At 46.8% G+C, this 18,327-nt stretch overlaps 2 protein-coding genes across 4 annotated transcripts in view; one reads left to right on the forward strand and one right to left on the reverse strand.

The window, feature by feature from the left end:
• LOC135911568 (zinc finger protein 235-like) overlaps positions 1–16,437 on the reverse strand; it is an 89,817-nt gene extending 73,380 nt beyond the window's left edge. For 2 of the 3 annotated variants that reach the window (XM_065443896.2, XM_065443894.2), the window contains exon 1: positions 16,237–16,437. The gene's annotated coding sequence lies outside the window, so the exon portion shown is untranslated. Of the gene's footprint in view, positions 1–7,201; positions 7,366–16,236 lie in introns of all 3 variants that reach the window. The other variant, XM_065443895.2, reaches the window with a different exon arrangement.
• On the forward strand, positions 11,099–14,482 carry LOC139048711 (uncharacterized). Its single transcript, XM_070523207.1, has 3 exons — positions 11,099–12,566; positions 13,840–14,379; positions 14,430–14,482. Exons 1-3 carry the CDS (start codon positions 11,387–11,389, stop codon positions 14,480–14,482), a joined length of 1,773 nt encoding a protein of 590 aa, XP_070379308.1. The 5' UTR covers positions 11,099–11,386.
• Positions 16,438–18,327: the final 1,890 nt, after the last annotated feature.

An 18,327-nucleotide genomic window follows, 5' to 3' on the forward strand; every position in this document is an offset into this window, starting at 1 on the left:
AGTAGTTGTTCGTTTTTCAGCTCTCTCGAGTAGGCGAGGTGCCCTTGCATGCACAGGCACCATTCAAGACCTCACAATGCGAATTATCTCAGAATGTGTTGCGTGCACCTCGTTGGTCGTGGCATATTTGTGGCCACTGCCTTCAGCTCATTTTATTTATGTTAACAGCCCTTTTTATCGAGTTATTTTAGAGTTGTTTATTTTGCAAAGCTTTATGCCCGGGTTTGCTCTAACCCGGAAATTTTTACCAGGAGTATTTTAGGAGCACCAAAGCTAGCAAAACGTGTTTCCTTGGAGCTTCGCAGTTACCTGGATTGGGATGTACGCTTGTGCAGTACACCACATGGCACATTGTTGTCATCTGATTTATACCTTAACGAAGTTCAAGGCTAGAAATACAAAAATAACATGTTACATGTATATGTTACGTATCAACAATGTTCAGACTTGACTCACCTCCTATTTCAAACATAGACAGTTGCGGGTGCGCCTCTAGGCCCGTCGCCGTTTGATATTGAGGCTATATCGAAGCTAAGACCTTAGTGGCAACATGCTAAGAAGTTTCCCAATCCAAACAACTTGTTGACGCCTCTCAGAAAAGTGTGAAAACTTGCCACTCGTCATCAAGAACCCATTTGCCGTGCACCCTCCAGCACGATCCCACATACCGGCATGGCGCCGGACAATAGAGGGTGCTGTGATCGCAAAATGATGGTGCCCTCAACAAAATGGTCTATATTTTTGTTTCTATATGCCCATTTACACGTGCCCACATTCACTCCAAAGTTTTTCTGATCCTGAACAGTTCACACCCAGCAATAAAAAAAATAAAAAAAGCAGGCAGACTCAACTTTTGTTGAAATCTGTAAAGTGAAGCATTCATCATTTGAGTAGCTTATGAACCATATGGGCATATTAAGTATAAACTAAGGTAAGGTATAAATGTTACTTGAAAGAGCAATGTGTTATACGAAGAAATAATTTTATGGGCAGTGAATTGTAGAAAGGCTGGAATATATATATACATATTTACATGCAGCACTATATATATTATTTATTTACATTTTCTGTGCCGATTTATAGTGCAGAAGGGCAGTGGATTGGGCGAGTTGGTGTTGCATGGTAACAATAAAATTCAAACAGTGCTAAACGACAGGACCAGAAAGAGGAAAGAGTGTCATGTGTTATAGTGTCATGTTGCACTGATGGTCTTTCTGATGTGTCAGTTTCCTTTAGTGGGACTGCGAATTGACACATGCTAAGCATCTCAACGAAATGGCTTCCCCACAAGAAAGGGCGTTCTATGCTATTTGTCTAGGCACGTGTCGGTGGCGTAATGGTTTCCATATCAGGCGTGTGGTGCTAGATGTCCTGTGTAAAAATTCTGCATTGGATAATTTCATTAATGTTTCTTTATTTATTCATAACACCATACTTTCTTGAAAATTATGGATTTGCAAAATGACAAAGCCGTATGCGAAGCCAAAAGAATGAAGTTTAGGAATATTCACGTACTAGCCATCATTCCCATGCTGGCTTAATCACCATTGCTTGCAGCTCTTATAGACATTAGCGCCTCAGTTCCCTCTAGTAAGTATTGTACAAAACTCTATTCTTGAAACGGTAAACTCGTAAACTACATCTTCCTGCCCCATTCCTAGATGGTGCCACCATTCTGTTAAAAGCCTTTGGCGCTAAAAGCCGGACACGTACGAACCAGTGCCTCAAATTCGGCAAGAACGCTTCGCTTTAAAAAGTGCACGAAAATAAGCTTTGGTACTTATTATACTTGGTTGTGCATTTCTAATGCACACATGCCAAGCCAGCGAGACCCCGAAGAATGGCCACCGCTCTCCCGTGCCACGTGTTCTAAAAGCGCACACCACTGGCGAGTCTTCTCGCTTGCTTAGAGGTTTAGCCAAATACACTTAAAGCTATGTGCCCAGCGGTCGATTTAGGCATGCCTAGCCTTGGGTTTAGCAAGAGCAGGGGGAAAGTAAACATGTCCACAGTAGAGATTAGTAAGCACCGATTGGAAGATTGGTGGAAGTAGGGAAACGACAAGCAATGGAGGTGTGCAAAAACAAAGTTCTCGATAGGGGTGCAGAAAGTTTGATTATGGGAATTATTCGTGGTTTCTTTTTATTTTATCTTTAACATATGTAGGACATTAAGCAATATAATAAGAGCTTGGTAGGGCAACCCACTGCCCTGTTCCAATAGGGGACGCTCATAGCATCCATTCATCCTTCCGGGGCCCTGCCGGGATGGGAGCGGACCAATCAGAGGGCGTGCAGGAGGGAGGAGTGGACCAATGAGAGCACATGCCGGGAGAGGGGCATAGGAGCAGGCGTTTTACCAGCGTGTGCCCTTTTGCACCTTGGATTTCACTTGGCACGAGTGACAGCAGGACCTCGCACGAGAGTGGCAGTGCCAACATCGTGCAAATCTCGAGCATCGAGAGCAAGAAGCACAAGCCAAGGACTGGTGGAAACAACCCAACCCACAGTTTAAAGAGAAGGCAATCCAAGCCGAGCACCAGCAGAAACAACTAACCCCTAACTTTGAGAGTTGGAGCCCAAGAAGAGACGTCGACGCAGAAAGATTCCTCTCATGGAGGGTGCCGACGGATGGCTAAAGAGTGAATTCCTCCACCGTGACTGCGGTCACAGCTGAAGATGTGCGATAGACTGTGGTTTGGTCACAATCTCATGCAACTGAAGAGTGCGTGCAATCTAGAACAACGTGTGAGAGCCATCGAAACGCTGGACAGGAAATTCCCAACCACGTCGACTACTTCAATCGCCAACTTCAGGGTGTGCAGAATGTGCAAGAAATCGTTGCTCATAGGCAAGGTACCACCACTACCAGCTACCACTAGATAAGACCGCCAGCTTCGCTGTTTTGACAGTTTTCACTTTGAGGAACTGGGTTAACTTTTTCTTTACCTCCCCTTTCGAACTGCTCCTAACTATGCAGGTGACCCCTCCTTCATGCCTCTTTGTAATAATTCGAATATCTGCCTTTAGTCTGCCGTCACCTTACAAAATGGCGCCATCTCGTAGCGATGCCAGGAAACTTTGGTAATGATAATTGCATGACATATGTACAGCATACCGATTTTCTGTCGAGCCCGGCATAAAACACTTTCGTTTCAAAAAGCATGGTGACAGGCATGCCCGAACTGGCAGCACATTATGGCGTACAACAATAGCAACAAAAAGAATATATAAACACACACACACGTAAAGAAATGACCAAAGAAAAAAATCTCAGATTATGCACACTTAGATAAACTACAAATTTTATTCAGATGTTTCACATTTGTTGTGAAAGGTCAAGCTTGATCTTTGGGAAAGGGTTCTCAGACAGTCCATTCTACTCATTAAATGCAAAAAAGAAGAAATACTTCAATAAATTAGTTCTCGTTTTCACTGACCTTAATTTCAGCCTGTGTTTCCACTGACATGATATGTGATATAGATTAAGCAAACATTTTGACTTGCTAATGCTTGTGTTATTATAAAAAAAAATTAAAAAACATTGGAAGTGCCTAGCTTTTCATTTCCGTGACAGTAGTACACCAGCGATAGTGACCAGTGTTTATAAAGCACACTGCTTGGTTCTGGGCATGTTCTAATTAATGTCTTAAGTTTTGCTAATAGGGATTCCAAGTTGCGCACACTTATTCAAGTATTGGTCTGACGTATGAAATACACAATTACATCTTGTTTGGATTGGGGCAGGGGTTAAAGTTCTGAGCAAATAACATTAGACTGCAGTTTGCTTTTATAGCAATTTCGGCTATATGTATTACGGAGCCAACCGAGCACACTCGAAAACTAGAAGCCACAATACTTGACCATCGTTGCTATCAGAAAGGTCGTATAGCCGAGACTGTAGTGGTTGGAAGAACCACATTTTTCCTGAAAAAGCATACCTAGTTGAACTTTGATTCACTTAACGTCATTAAAAAATGAAAATGAAATTTTAGGGTTTTACTTTACAAAGCCACAATATGATTATGAGGCACGCCATAGACTCTGCAATAATTCTGACCACCTGTGGTTCTTTAACGTGCACCTGATTTATGGTACACAGGTGTTTCTCGCATTTCGCCCCATCAAAATGTGGCTGCCGTGGCCGAGATTTGATCCCCCGCACTCGGGCTTTTATCAGCATCACCCTAACTGCTCAATAAATCTCAGCACGAGTGCCCGGGACTTATTAAGCAGTTGTTTTATTCAGTGAAATGGGGCAACGCCCCTCAGTTGATCATGCTAGGATATACAGAGAAGTGGGACAATGCCCCCTCAACTTATCATGCATAGCACATGTGTCAGACGCGATACAATACATCCTCTTTCGTTACGAGAAAGAAAATAATAAAAAAAACAGCACAATTATTTACAGATGTGGTATAGTGATGACTACCGAGCAGTGGCGCAGCTAGGTCATCTGGCACCCGGGGCCCATAGGTCTTCTGTCACCCCCCCCCCCCCCCCCCAAGTGTAGTCGAGGAAGGCGAAGATATCGACAAATTCCGGGTGTCTTCAGACGTATATAACATCCCCCCCCCCCCCCCACTCGCCCCTTGCACCCGGGGCCAACGGCCCCCACCGTTGCTACGCCACAGCTCCCGAGGTCACACATTTGTAAAGAAAGTAAAGCATATAACTATTGACACAGCGTGTTTAGGAAATCTGTTCGAAGTCCTGATCATACTTCAGTCATCAGGGTGGTCTTGCTTGCCTCAGGGACCTCCTCGGTGCTGGCGTAAGCGGCGATCTGCCCGAAATGTCCACAGTTGCCATAACACTGGCTGGAGTTGGCGGCGCGCTGTGGATCATGTCCGCGGCTGACGCAACACCATTACTTGGCAGTGCGCTGTCGGTGCACTGAGCAGATGTCAAGCACTCCGGTTCCGCGTTGCTACCATTGGGAATAAAGTGATGCTGGAAGGCCTCCCCGGTCTGTAGCAAGCATTTGCGATTGCGCCGAAGGGACTGCCCCTCCGGCGTGATGACATGGTACATCGACGGTTTCAGAACCTGTGCTCTTGTGGCCCACATGCCGGTTTGGACTCGCACGACATCACCTTCGTGGAGTGGTGCTAGTGGCTGTGCGGAGGTTTGAAGCTGACGGTGCTTGACAACTTGGTGGGCTGGTCCACATTCAAAGGCAGACAGCAGTGTTCATAGTTGGCAGCCTTGGAGAATCTCTGCTGGCACCCAGCCAAACTCCAAGGGAGAAGTCCTGTAAGCCAAAAGTACCAACCAGAAATCCTGTTTAGCTTCGTTCGTTTTCTTTAGGAGTTTCTTCACCACCTGTACCCCCTTTTCGGAGAGCCCACTGGTATGTGGGAACCCCAGATTTGAGGTAATATGTTTTAAGTTGTAAGTGTGTGAAAACGAGACAAATTCCCTGCTCGAAAATTGGGGACCATTGTCCAAAAGAACCTCCATTGGAATGCCATAACGAGCAAAGATAGAGCTAGTCATGTCAACGACGGTCCTGGCTGTAGTGTCTCAGAGGCATTCTACGTCTGGGAAGTTACACAAGGCGTCATAGACGCACAGGTAGGACTTGCCGCCGTAGTGGAATATGTCGATTCTTACGCGATATCAAGGCTGGTCTGGAACGCGGCGCATAATAAGTGGCTCCTTCGGCTGGTTATACGCATACTTTTTGCATGCAGCGCACTTCTGAGCGAACACCTCAATTTCCGAGTTCATACCAGGCCAGAAGACGAGATGACGAGCCCTAGTTTTATTTTTGCCGATCCCTAGATGACCCTCGTGAATCGTGTGCAAAGTCACTCGCCTCATACTGCTTGGCATTATGACCTTGCAGCCCTTGAATAGGACACCTTTAATATGAGATAGCTCAGATGAAAAGGGTTTCAATGCACCATCTATTGGCTCATTCGTTAAGTTTTGCAGCACCACTTTCAGATAACTATGCTTGGCTGTTTCTGCTGCGAGACGCTTCCATGTTTCGGCGCTGATAAGTGAAGATACTGTATTCACGGCGTGCACTTCTAAGTCAGTGGTGCCAACCGCATCCGTGCCCCAATTGCTGGGTGCTCGAGACAGCATGTCCGCGAGCACGAGCTGTTTTCCTGAAACTAATTGCAGGTTGAAGTCATATTTGAGCAATCGCATAATGAAGCGCTGTAGTCAGGGTGGCATATCACCGATTGCCTTCTTACACATAACAATCAAAGGGCAATGGTCGGCCTCAATGAGGACCTTTCGGCCGTACACAAAGTGATCAAATTTTTCAGCCGTATGTATTGGCCAGCGTTTCTTTTTCTATTTGTGAATTGCGTCTTTCAACTTCTGAGAGTGTTCTCAATCCATACGCAACCGGTTTCCATGTACCACTGTAGCTCTGCAAGAGTGTGGCACCTATGCCACTGCGTGATGCGTCACACAAGAGTTTTGTTTCTTTTGCTGAGTCAAACACCGACAGCAACGGTTGTCTACTTAGAGTGTGGCATATTTGATGCCATTCTTCCGCATAGTTCGGTGTCCATTCAAACACCGCGTCTTTCTTAATTATGCTGCACAAAAGGTTCATCCTTTCTCCCAGTGTAGGAATAAACTTGCCAAAATAATTTACAACTCCGAGCATTCTCTGCGCAGCTTGTTTGTTACGCGGCTCTGGAATATTGAGCATAGACTGAACGAGGGAAGAACTTGGCCCGATTCTTCCTGCAGAAATTACGTCCCGTAGAAAGTCTATTTCGTTGACTCCAACAATGCATTTGTCAGGGTGGAATGTTAGCCCTGCTTTTTCTGCAGTCTTTAGCACCAGCCTCAGTCGTTCGTCATGCTCTTGCCTTGATGAGCCCCGACATATACCTTCATTCCTGGTACAGTCTCAAAAATATTGTTTAGGGCCTTTTGTAACAATTCCGATGCTGACGATATGCCAAAAGGCAATCGGAGAAAACAGTAGCAACCGAAAAGGTGTCGTGAAAGTGCAGATTCTCAACGTTTCGTCGTGCAGCAAAATCTGGTAGAAACCTGAATTAGCATCTAGGTGCCTGAACACTTTAGTGCCTGCGAGCTCAGATTCAATGTCCTCTCGCATGGGCATTTCGAAGTGTTCTCGTTTAATGGCCTCATATCTCTTATGCAGGTCCATGCACACACAGTTTACCATTTTTCGTGCGCACAATGACAAGAGGGCTCACCCATTCAGTAGGCTCAGTCACCTTGGTGATTATGCCTTCCAGTTCCATGCACTCCAGCTCATCTCGAAGCTGCTCTTTCAAGGCCAGTAGTACCCAACGCACCGGCTGGACTACTGGGAGTGCTCCGTGGCACAGGACCATGTGATAGTGGCGCTGAATACAGCCTATGCCAGAAAAAAGGTGGCGAAATTCATTCACAACTTTTTCTGATCTGCTTTGCAATACGCTGTGTACTTGTCGGGATACTAGCCCCACGGTCTCGCATGCCTGCAGACCAAGATTTGCTTGGCCTCCCTTGCGGACAATGAAAAAATCCTGAGTGAAAGTGCCGTCGTACAGCGTCACTTCTTGTCTTACGGTTCCCAAATGCTTGATTTCACTTCTCCCGTAAAATCGTAACACCGCACTGCTGGGCTTTAACTGTGGCTTTGGGTTCATGTGTGTACAGCGCTAATGGTAGTAGATTGGCATGTGATCCAATATCTATATTAAAATCATTTTTCCTCCCAACTTTGCTTTCACCGTCCAATCTGGTCGGCTGGTCTTATTTCCAATAGCAAGAATTTCAAAATTATCTGCCCTACCTTGCAACTCGCCTACTTGCGGTTTTGCTTTGCAACATATAGCGAAGTGTTTTTTTCCTTGGCATGCACGACATCTTTGTCCATAAGCTGCGCATTTTCGTGGTGCATGCGCCCTTGCACACCTTTGACAGCCATAATTTTTGTGCTGCTTTACTTCCAAAGCATCACTTGTCTTGTACATTGCGTCGACTTGCTTTTGTTCTCGCATCCGAATTGCCTGGTTCGCTACTGCTACTTCGGCTGCCTTGCACTGTTCTTCTGCCTTTTGCAGCGTTAACTGGTTGTTAGAAAGAAGCTTCTCTTGAATCTTTGCAATGTTTGTGCCAAAAGCAATTTGGTCTTTGATCATTGACTCTGCTATCCCACCAAATCACACGCTCATGCTTTCGTCTTCAGATCTCTTAAGAAATGTTCAAAAGCCTCACTGGGTTCTTGCATTTGGCTATGCAACAGGTATCGCTGATGTACCTCATTGACTTGTGAAGCTAAGTATTCATCGAACTTTTTGATTACTGCGTTGTAATCATCCTTTGACTCGCCTTCCGTGAAGCTGAAGGTGTTGTATACCTCGATGGCTTACTCTCCGGCAATGCTCAGTAGCAACGCAGTGTTTGTCAATGCTTCTCTTTTCTTACTTGCTGGTTCTGTTGTAGTCGAGAATAATTGAAACCGTTGCTTGAACAGCCCCCAGTGCTTGCTTATGTCACCTTCAAACCGCAATGGCTCCGGTGGCTTTATGAAATCCATGCTGGCAGCCTTTGTTCAGCAACTGCTATCCTTCACGCGAGCAAATGGGGGCCGGGGCTAGACACTTCTGACACCATGTATCAGCATGCCCCGTGCTTGCGGTTGGTTGCGAGAGCATGAGTGCGCGGGATTTATGGACCAGTTGTTTTATATAGTGAAATGGGGCAACGCCCCTCAGATGATCATACCACAATATGCAGATAAGTGGGATGACGCCCCCTCAGCTTATCATGCATAGCACACGTGTCAGACGCGATACAATACAGGGCTTAGCAGCACAACACCAAAGCAACTACGCGACCGTGGCAGATAATTTAGCATTATAGATGACACGGCATGCCATTCTGAAATCATCTTAATGATGTTTGGTATGCATCAGGCCGTGTCATTTTAGCAGTATCTAGGACACCGAGAAGCTAGAAAACACCATTGACTGATCAAGTAACATTGTGCATTTGCTCATAAATTCCAACACAGGCTGGTGAAGGGGAACTGTACATATGTATATTACTAGAAAGAGCCGACGTAAAATAATGATTGAAAGTGGTGGCCGCCTGTTCATTAGTTAGTCATTTTCAGATTCAAGATAACGTATTCCAACCTGTCCTTTCCAGCTGTGTTTCACAAGCTTCCACATATCACTGAGTTGAACAGCCCCCAGTGAGTTGCATCTAGCGTACTAAATTGTGCTTTGTTTGGTATAATTTTTGCCTTACATATTTACTGCTGGGAAAGTATTGAAGGATAACTCGCCTTTTAGATTTGGAGAAATTTACAAAAAAGGCCAGTGTATTCATCTCATAAGTTGACGAATATCATTGGTTATCCATGGTTTATCTTTCATATGTCTTGTGCTTAGTAGTTTCAACAGTATATATTGCGATATCAGTGCAAGTATCTTGGCTTTTGAGAATTCTCCAAGCACTATTAATGTCTCAATCAGTGCGTATATCTTCAAATGCATGGATAAAATTGTTTAGTTCTGTGTTCACTGCTAAATAATTTCCACCATCATAGAAATGTACCAAGTATTGGAGGGAGCTTGGTTCTATTGTCTACAGCATAGTCGCTGATACCAGGAATGAATATGGGAGGTGAAACAAAGTCAGCCTCATTTGTATCAATACTTGCAGCTATGTTTGTTGTCAGAAAGGCAGAGTCAAGTCAGATCTTGATAAGCAGAGTAAATATTAGGTGGAGGCACAATAAAGTGGCAGAAGCAGTAAAGACAGCAGCAGCAGCCACAGAGTGAAACAAATTATAGGCCAGTTTATCCAGGCCTAGTCCTCGTCACAATGCCACAGCCACAAATATAAGCGTCTGCTCCACATGCAACAGGAAAAAGATCATTTAGCTGTAAACAGCTCGATTGTTTGGAGTTCGTCCACTTCGTTAATAGTTGATATTCTAAAAACGGCCCAGACAAAAATTAAGCACACACAGTGTCATCTGCCTTCTTGCCATTTCTACGATCTCAATCATGGATGCAAAGTTGCATGCATGACATATGATCAACGAAAGCAACGCACATATACATATAGAACGGTGAGCTGATCATACACTCATATGCGTTTACTTTTGAAAGTGCCAGTAAGCAACAGCAGCAGTGAAGCAAGTTTCTCTACCTGCACGGTCACTCACAAAGCACTCACAGCTTTAAGTGAAGAAAATACACTGTCACTGTCTCAGTGCCTCAAATGGAAGGTGATGATGGCACCCCTAGCTAGCTAGAATACAGCCGTGTGTGTTACCAATGCTGAGCACTGTAGTAAGCCCGAACCACGACGTCCGAATGAATAGGCACATAGCTGTCATATCATCATCATTAGCCTGGCTACACTCACTGCAAAGGCCTGCGAAGGGCAAAGGCCTCTCCCATACTTCTCCAACCACCCCAGTCATGTGCTAATTGTGGCCACGTACCTGCAAACTTCTTAATCTCATCTGCCCACCTAACTTTCTGCCGCCCCCCTGCTAAGCTTCCCTTCCCTTGGAATCCAGTCCGCAACCCTTAATGACCATCAGTTACCTTCCCTCCTCCTTACATGCCCTGCCCATTTCTTTTCCTTGATTTCAACTAAGATGTCATTAACTTGCGTTTGTTCCCTCACCCAATCTGTTTTCTTCTTATCCCTTAACGTTACACCCATCATTCTTCTTTCCATAGCTCGTTGCGTCGTCCTCAACTTAAGTAGAACCCTTTTCGCAAGCCTCCAGGTTTCTGCCCCGTAGGTAAGTACTGATAAGACACAGCTGTTATACACTTTGCTCTTGAGGGATAATGGCAACCTGCTTTTGATGATCTGAGAATGCCTGCCAAATGCACCCCAGCCCATTCTTATTCTTCTGATTATTTCAGTCTCATGATCCGGATCCGCAGTCACTACCTGCCCTAAGTAGATGTATTCCCTTACCACTTCCAGTGCCTCACTACCTATTGTAAACTGCTGTTCTCTTCCGAGACTGTTACGCATTACTTTAGTTTTCCGCCGATTAACTTTAAAACCCACCCTTCTGCTTTGCCTGTCCAGGTCAGTCAGCATGCATTGCAATTGGTCCCCTGAGTTACTAAGCAAGGCAATATCATCAGCGAATCGCAAGTTACTAAGGTATTCTCTGTTGTATCGTCATGGCACCGCACGTGCCTATGAAGCTGGGCGCACCTGCTGTAATCACTTTCTCCCCTTACTCTCTATTTGTCCCTTCCCCTCTTTCTTGCTGTGTGCTATATATTGCACGCGATACATGTAATAAACGTTCTTTGCTCAGTTGATCTTCTTGGGAGTATGTGGTTACTTCAGTGGCGACGAGGATGGGATAAGCCTGCCGCTCCACCAGCAACACCCCGGTAGCCATGGCCGGATACGAAAGCCCACCGCAGTTCGAGGAAGCTACGGACCACTGGCCGGCATATCTAGTGCGGCTAGAAGCTTTCTTAGAAGGCAACGGCATCACGGAAGAAAAGAAGAAGCAAGCATTGCTCGTAGCAGGGCTAAGCACTCACACGGTGGCCGTTGTTAGTGGACGCTATGCGCCAACAAAGGTGAACCAGCTGTCGTACAATCAAGCCCTCGACATAATGCAGAAGCATTTTTCACCCAGCCCGAATGAAATAGCCCAATCCTACAAATTTTTCTCATGCAACCAGATGCCAGGAGAGCCAGTCAGAGATGTTCTTGTAGCCGTTCGGCAATTGGCGGATACCTGCAACTTCGGCACTTCACTTGACAGGATGCTCCGGGACCGTATAGTTTGTGGCTTGCAAGACAACTCGGTACATCGTCAACTGCTTTCGAAGGCATCCTTAACAAGAAGCGAAGCAGAGGAAATCGCCTTAGCAGTAGAAATGGCGGAAGAAAATGTGAAGACGTTGAAGAATGCGCCTGAGGAGGAAGGCGTACACATGTTAAGAAACATGTATGCACTACCTGAAAGTCGGCCACCATGCTTTAGGTGTGGAAAAACAGGGCACGACCCCAGAACCTGCCGGTTCCGCTCAGCAAAGTGCTACCGGTGCCAGCAGCGCGGTCATGTTCGCAAGATGTGTCCCGGACAAGCAGACAGCAGAACGAGGGAACCGTTCACATGGCTACACCAGCAAATTAATGCCGTGCATCTATCAGCAGGAAACTGCAACGATCTGGGATCAGAAGCTCTGTTCCTTGTTGAAACGTCAGATAATTTTGTTGGAAACATTCACACCGTAAAGGCAGTAATGTGCACTCTACTTTGGAATGGAATAGCTATCAAGATGCAGCTGGACACTGGGTCCCAGGTTTCTATCATCACTTGGCCCACCTATGTACAGCATCAAGATGCCTGGCCGAAACTGCAAGAATCGCAGCTCAAGTTGTCATGCTTCCTTGGACCACTGCCGGTGCGTGGCCAGTTACAGCTCGACGTTTCCTTGGGTTCGAAGACTACGAAAGCCACATTAGCGGTGCTGAGTTGTTCCAGGCTGAACCTGTGTGGCAGGGACGTCATGAGAGCGATGGACCTTCTTGGGGAGCCGGTGCTCAGCGCAACACAGGAAGGTGAGTGCAGCCATTCATGAAGTTGGCAATGGCGTTCAAGTCTTGTTAGAAGAATTTTCCGACGTGTTCCGACCCAAACGGGCGAGTGGTCCCAAGTAAAGGGACCACTCGCCCGTTTGCCATTGCGGGATGATGCTGTTCCTTGGTTCTGTAAGGCGCGGCCGGTGCCGTACGCGTTGCGCTCAAAAGTGGAGGCCGAAATTGATCGGTTAGTTGAAAATGGAATTCTTGCCCCGGTCGCACACTCGGAGTGGGCAGCACCCCGTAGTGGCGATGGTAAAGCGTAACGGAAACATTCGCTTATGTGGCGATTTCAAAACTACTGTCAGCCAAGCCTGCCATATGATCCAGTATCCTCTCCCGCGCATAGAGGACATCATGGCGACATTAAATGACGGTGAAGTTTTTACAACTATCGATTTCCGGGACGCCTACAATCAAATTGCGTTAGACGAAGAATCGCAACTGCTCACGATGGTGAATATACAGAAGGGCCTTTTTTGCTTCACACACCTTCTGTTCGGAGTAGCCTCTGCGCCAGCGCTATTTCAGCAACGCATGGAAAATATTTTGCAAGGACTGCCCGGAGTACAGGGCTATTTGGACGACGTAATCATTGCAGAAAAGCGGAATGACGCCGCCACCTTACGTCGAGTTATGGGAAGGTTCCGCGAGTGCGGGGTGCGGCTGAATCGGGAGAAGTCAAGATTTCAGCAAAATGAAGTTGATTTTTTGGGTTACAAAATCAACGATAAGGGCGCGCATGCCAAAAGGGAAAATCTTGAGTTTATTCTGGACGTCGGCACACCCACGGGAGTGCCCGAGTTAAGGTCATTTTTGGGTCTGGTCACATATTACCAAAAGTTTCTACTGCACGCAGCCACGATCCTTGCACCTCCGTGCAAACTATTGAGCACCAGGACGGAGTGGAAGTGGGGCATTACTCAGCAGCAGCCATTCTAAGAGGTCAAAGCACTGATAAGTAGTGCAGAATTTCTTGCCCATTACAACCCAAACAAGCCGTTGGTACTAGAATGTGACGCTTCATCAGTCAGCATTGGAGCCGTCCTTTCTGACGGCACAGCTGAGGGGATGAGGCAACCCATTGGCTTCCGCTACCGCATACTCGCAGACGCAGAGAGGAAGTATTCGCAGCTTGAAAAGGAAGCCCTGGCATTAGTGTTTGGAGTGGCGAAATTCCGGGCATATTTGTTGGGTAGGAAATTCACACTTCTGACTGCTCACAAGCCATTAGTCAGCATTTTCAATCCAGATAAGCCGGTTCCAGCCATGGCAGCCACCCGCATACAACGGTGGGCTCTCCAGTTGAGCACCTACTCCTACATCGTCAAGTTCAAGTACGGCAAGGCGAATGTTCCGTCTGATGCACTCAGCCGCCTGCCACGGGCAGCGCCTTCCGAGGAAGTGTCCGGAGACGAGGACAGCGCTGATGACTGCGAGTACCTACTTCTCACCACCTGTTTGGACAGTAGAGTGTTGTCAGCCAAACAACTGGCCCGCTATACGGCCAATGATGAGGAGTTACTTGTGGTGCAGAAGTGGGTGCAGGAAGGCTGGCCTCGGCATTTAGATGCGAAGCAAGTCACTCTGAAGCCGCACCTAGTTCCGAGGGACGAGCTAACTGTGAGAGAAGGCCTGGTGTTCTGGGGCCACCGAGTCGTCGTGCCTAAAGCAGCCAGGAACGTAGTGTTGCAGCTGATTCATGAGACACATCAAGGAATCACCGTAATGAAGAGACTAGCTCGCTCGTTGCTTTGGTATCCCGGCATTGATAAACAGATTGAGCAGCTCGGTAAGACGTGCCACTTATGTGTTCAAGCTGCACCAATGCCTCCACGCCAGGTACTAGTCCTGTGGCCGGAAACCAGGCAGCCGTGGTCTCGTCTGCACATTAATTTTGCGGGTCCGGTGGATGGCTACATGCTATTAATTGTGGTCGATTCCCACAGTAAGTGGATGGAAGCTGTGCCTTTGCGAACTTCCACAACTGGGACGACCGTAGATGTCCTGCGCACCCCTCTTTAGCACTTTTAGGTTGCCGCGCACAATCGTCACAGATAATAGGCCGCAGTTTGCAAGCCGGGAATTGCAGACTTTCATTACGGTGAATGGAATAAAGCACATGCGCACTGCACCATATCAGCCTCAATCAAATGGGTTGGCGGAACGAGCGATGCGTACTATAAAACAAAGCCTGCAGAAAAACAGGCAAGGATCAATGCAAACGCGGCTAGCCAGGATCTTGCACAACTACCGACGAACGTCGCTGTCAGACGGAAAAACGCCGGCTATGCTGCTGATGGGGCGTGAGCTACGCTCCCGATTAGATAACTTGTTGCCGTCAGAAACAGAGCATTACAGTTACCCTTTTGCCAATGATTTCTTGCAGAAGGATAAACCAATTTGAGTGCGAAACTGCGGTTGCCTCGAAGACCCATGGACTCAAGCACGTGTCCAAACCACAGAGGAGTCTCGTACGGTGACTGCGGAGGGACCGGAGGATGAACTAATGCAACGACACTTGGACCAAGTGCAACCGCGTGTGGTGGTGCAGTACTCGGAGGAAGTGCAGCTGCATCTCTCAGCCAGAGGCGACAGAGCCGTCGACAAGACCGCTATGCGAATACAACGGATGAGACCACAACCCTGGAACTACAAAGCTCAACACGTTCGAGACGTCCCCCTGACAGGTTCTCTCCCTAAGAGAAGAGGAGACTGTTGTATCATCATGGCACCACACGTGCCTATGAAGCTGGGCGCACCTGCTGTTCTCACTTTCTTCCCTTACTCTCTATTTGTCCCTTCCCCTCTTTCTTGCTGCGTGCTATATATTGCACGCGATACCCGTAATAAACGTTTTTTGCTCGGTTGATCTTCTTGGGAGTACGTGGTTACTTCATTCTCCATTAACTCTCATCCCCAATTCTTCCCAATCCAAGTCTCTGAATACCTCCTGTAAACACGCTGTGAATAGCATTGGAGAGATCGTACCTCCCTGCCTGACGCCCTTCTTTATTGGGATTTTGTTGCTTTCTTTATGGAGGACTACGGCGGTTGTGGAGCCGCTATATATATATCTTTCAGTATTTTTACATACGACTCGCCTACACCCTGATTCAGTCATCTCATAAAGGTGGAGAAAAAAGAAAGGGGAAGAGACACTGCAAGACAGCATCTGCTGGCGCCAACACCCGAGTGCATATGCGTGTGCTGGTGAAGGGGCCTACCTCTTATTACGTAGCGACTAAAGACATGACACATGCATGTTGTACACAACTAACAGTAGAACTCTACTGATTTAAGAAACAGCAAGTAGGAACTGCAGAGTTGTTCATCGAAGGGACGAATAAATAAATCCTGCAATCACTGCGAGACCAGCGGCAATCGTTTCGCATTCGCTGGCATTTCTAGATCACTTTCAACTGTTTGTTTCTACAAGCGCCAAGAAAAGAACGTGTAATTGCGCAAAACTCGTAGCAGGGACGCGATTTATTAGTGGTGCCTTTTCACGCTTCGTCAGCGGTAAGCGACTCTCCGCCCGCATTATCAACGCGATCAGCCGGCCATGAGCGGTGGGTAGATTTATGATAAGAGTGGCATAGAACCGAGCGGAAGGCATGGCTTCAGAAAAGCGCCGCAGAACCCTCACCTTTGCTCTAGATGCGGTGCGGTAACACCAGCAGCTGGGCGACAACTCTGATCAAGCCATGGCCCTCCGGAATATGGGCAACTCAAACATCCCAAACGCGTACAAAAAAACAAGGAGCGAACCACAACACAGCAGCAGAACCCGAAATTCGCGCTGCTTACACGGCGATGCGAGCCTGTCTAAACACTTCGAGTTCGAGGGTACCTATTAGGCCCGAGAACGAACTACAGGGGCGCTGCGAGCGCTGCTCGTGTGACGTCAGGGCACGGACAGCCGCGAAGAGTCAAGACCTCTTTGCTTGCTTCTAATCGCGGAGGTTCCGGCCCCCGTCCCCAAGGCCTGTGTGCCGGGGAGCGTATTTGGAAAATCCAGAAGGGACAACGCATGGCAACCGCAGCGCCACGCTATTGGCTGCCGCCTGCGGGGACGCGCCGTGGCGTCATGCCTAACAACGTACTCTCATCACCAGCGGTTTCGCGTAGCTTGTTGCGTGTCGTGGCCAACGCCGTGGCCAACGTTTTGTCGTTGCTGGCAGGCAGACGCGGCTACTTTCTCTATGGCGGCTACGTGAAACTGGCGTAACTGTGTGCTGGCGCGGTCGCGAGCCGAGGGTGACGCGACTTTCCGTCCCATCCATCGAAGCGCCGTCTCCGCCCTGCCGATTGATAGGAATCGCGATCTACGCTGGTGCGACAATTTACGCTGCGAGGATCGCTGGGCGAAACCCATGCCGACAACCGATTGATAGGAATCGGGATCTACGCCGGTGCGACAGTTTACGCTGCGAGGATCGCTGGGCGAAAACCATGCTGACAAGATTGGAACCTGTGAGATGGAGTCGTATTCCACCACTACTACTAATGATACGCAGCGCGATGCCCTCAAGAGGAAACAAAACGCCCTTGCGATTACTGTGCTGCTCACGTCCTGTTAATGCAATTCGGCATACATCGACACGGCGTGCAAGCACTGAATAGTGTTTTAACGTATGTGCGCTGGCACAAAACGTTATAAACAGTCCCGAAAGAGCCTATATTGCATTGGATGTTAAAGTTCACCCTAGATATCAATAAATGTTGCAGGTATGTGCCAATTTCTTCACCTAATTGCAGAGAACTCTCTCGGGCCGTTATTGCATTTTTATGGCTTCCTCCATGTCCCAATATGCTGAATTTCAAGTACATTGAAGTTGTTGCAGATGCGAAATGCCACTTTTATGATGTATTTGGTTCGCCTGTTAAATACAGTTTAAAAAGTTCTGTTCAAAAAGAAATTCCCATCTTTTTACAACTGGGATAAACAATGTTAGAGGTGGAAAGCTGTATAAGTGAAAACTAATACTTTAATTTACTAGCACTGCTTTAAGTGAATTTCTAAAGCACAGCAATTTTGCTTGCCTTTTTCTGCTTTATAAATTAAAATGTACATCTTTGAAAGGCAGCCTGACCCTCTTTAAATTCGAAATATTGGGCACAGACTGGGAACACTGCTTTCCAATACACTTGCTGAAACTGCCTTATCAGAACACCCTAGTACACAATGCAGATCCATTAAGAAGTGACAAGACAGTTTGACAATTTTAATCATTGAAAGACTTAGCGAAACCTTTTTTGGGTTGTTTTTCCTTGCTTTCAGACACTGCACATTGCCCTTTAAGGCATGTTTTCAGTGTTTCTTTTTTTATGGGGAAGGCGTGTTAACATCTTTTACACCATGTCAATTATGTTGTGCCGTAATGTGTTCTTGGATGGAGTCTTGCCCTTTCATTCAGTACAATATAATGTAGTTTATTGTGTCATAGGCCATTATACATTTGAGTATGAGTGTAGCATTTTGCTAAGTTTTGCCTCTGTCACCCAAGCTTGCAAGTTTGCTACCCACTGCTGGTGACGTGTGACACATGTGACTTTTGTTCAATAAAAGGAAGTCTATCACTTATCCTGTGCACGGGTTGTCTTCTTGAATTGCAATTTGTTGTCTATATTAGTTCTTTTGTTGCATCTCAGATTAGGAATGGCTATCATAGTTGAGATCATTTAACCATATTGCACAAATGTAGATATGTACTTGCAATATGTGGCCACCATAAGT

Source organism: Dermacentor albipictus, chromosome 8 (assembly GCF_038994185.2).
Source record: "Dermacentor albipictus isolate Rhodes 1998 colony chromosome 8, USDA_Dalb.pri_finalv2, whole genome shotgun sequence".
Classification (NCBI taxonomy): Eukaryota; Metazoa; Arthropoda; class Arachnida; order Ixodida; family Ixodidae; genus Dermacentor; species Dermacentor albipictus.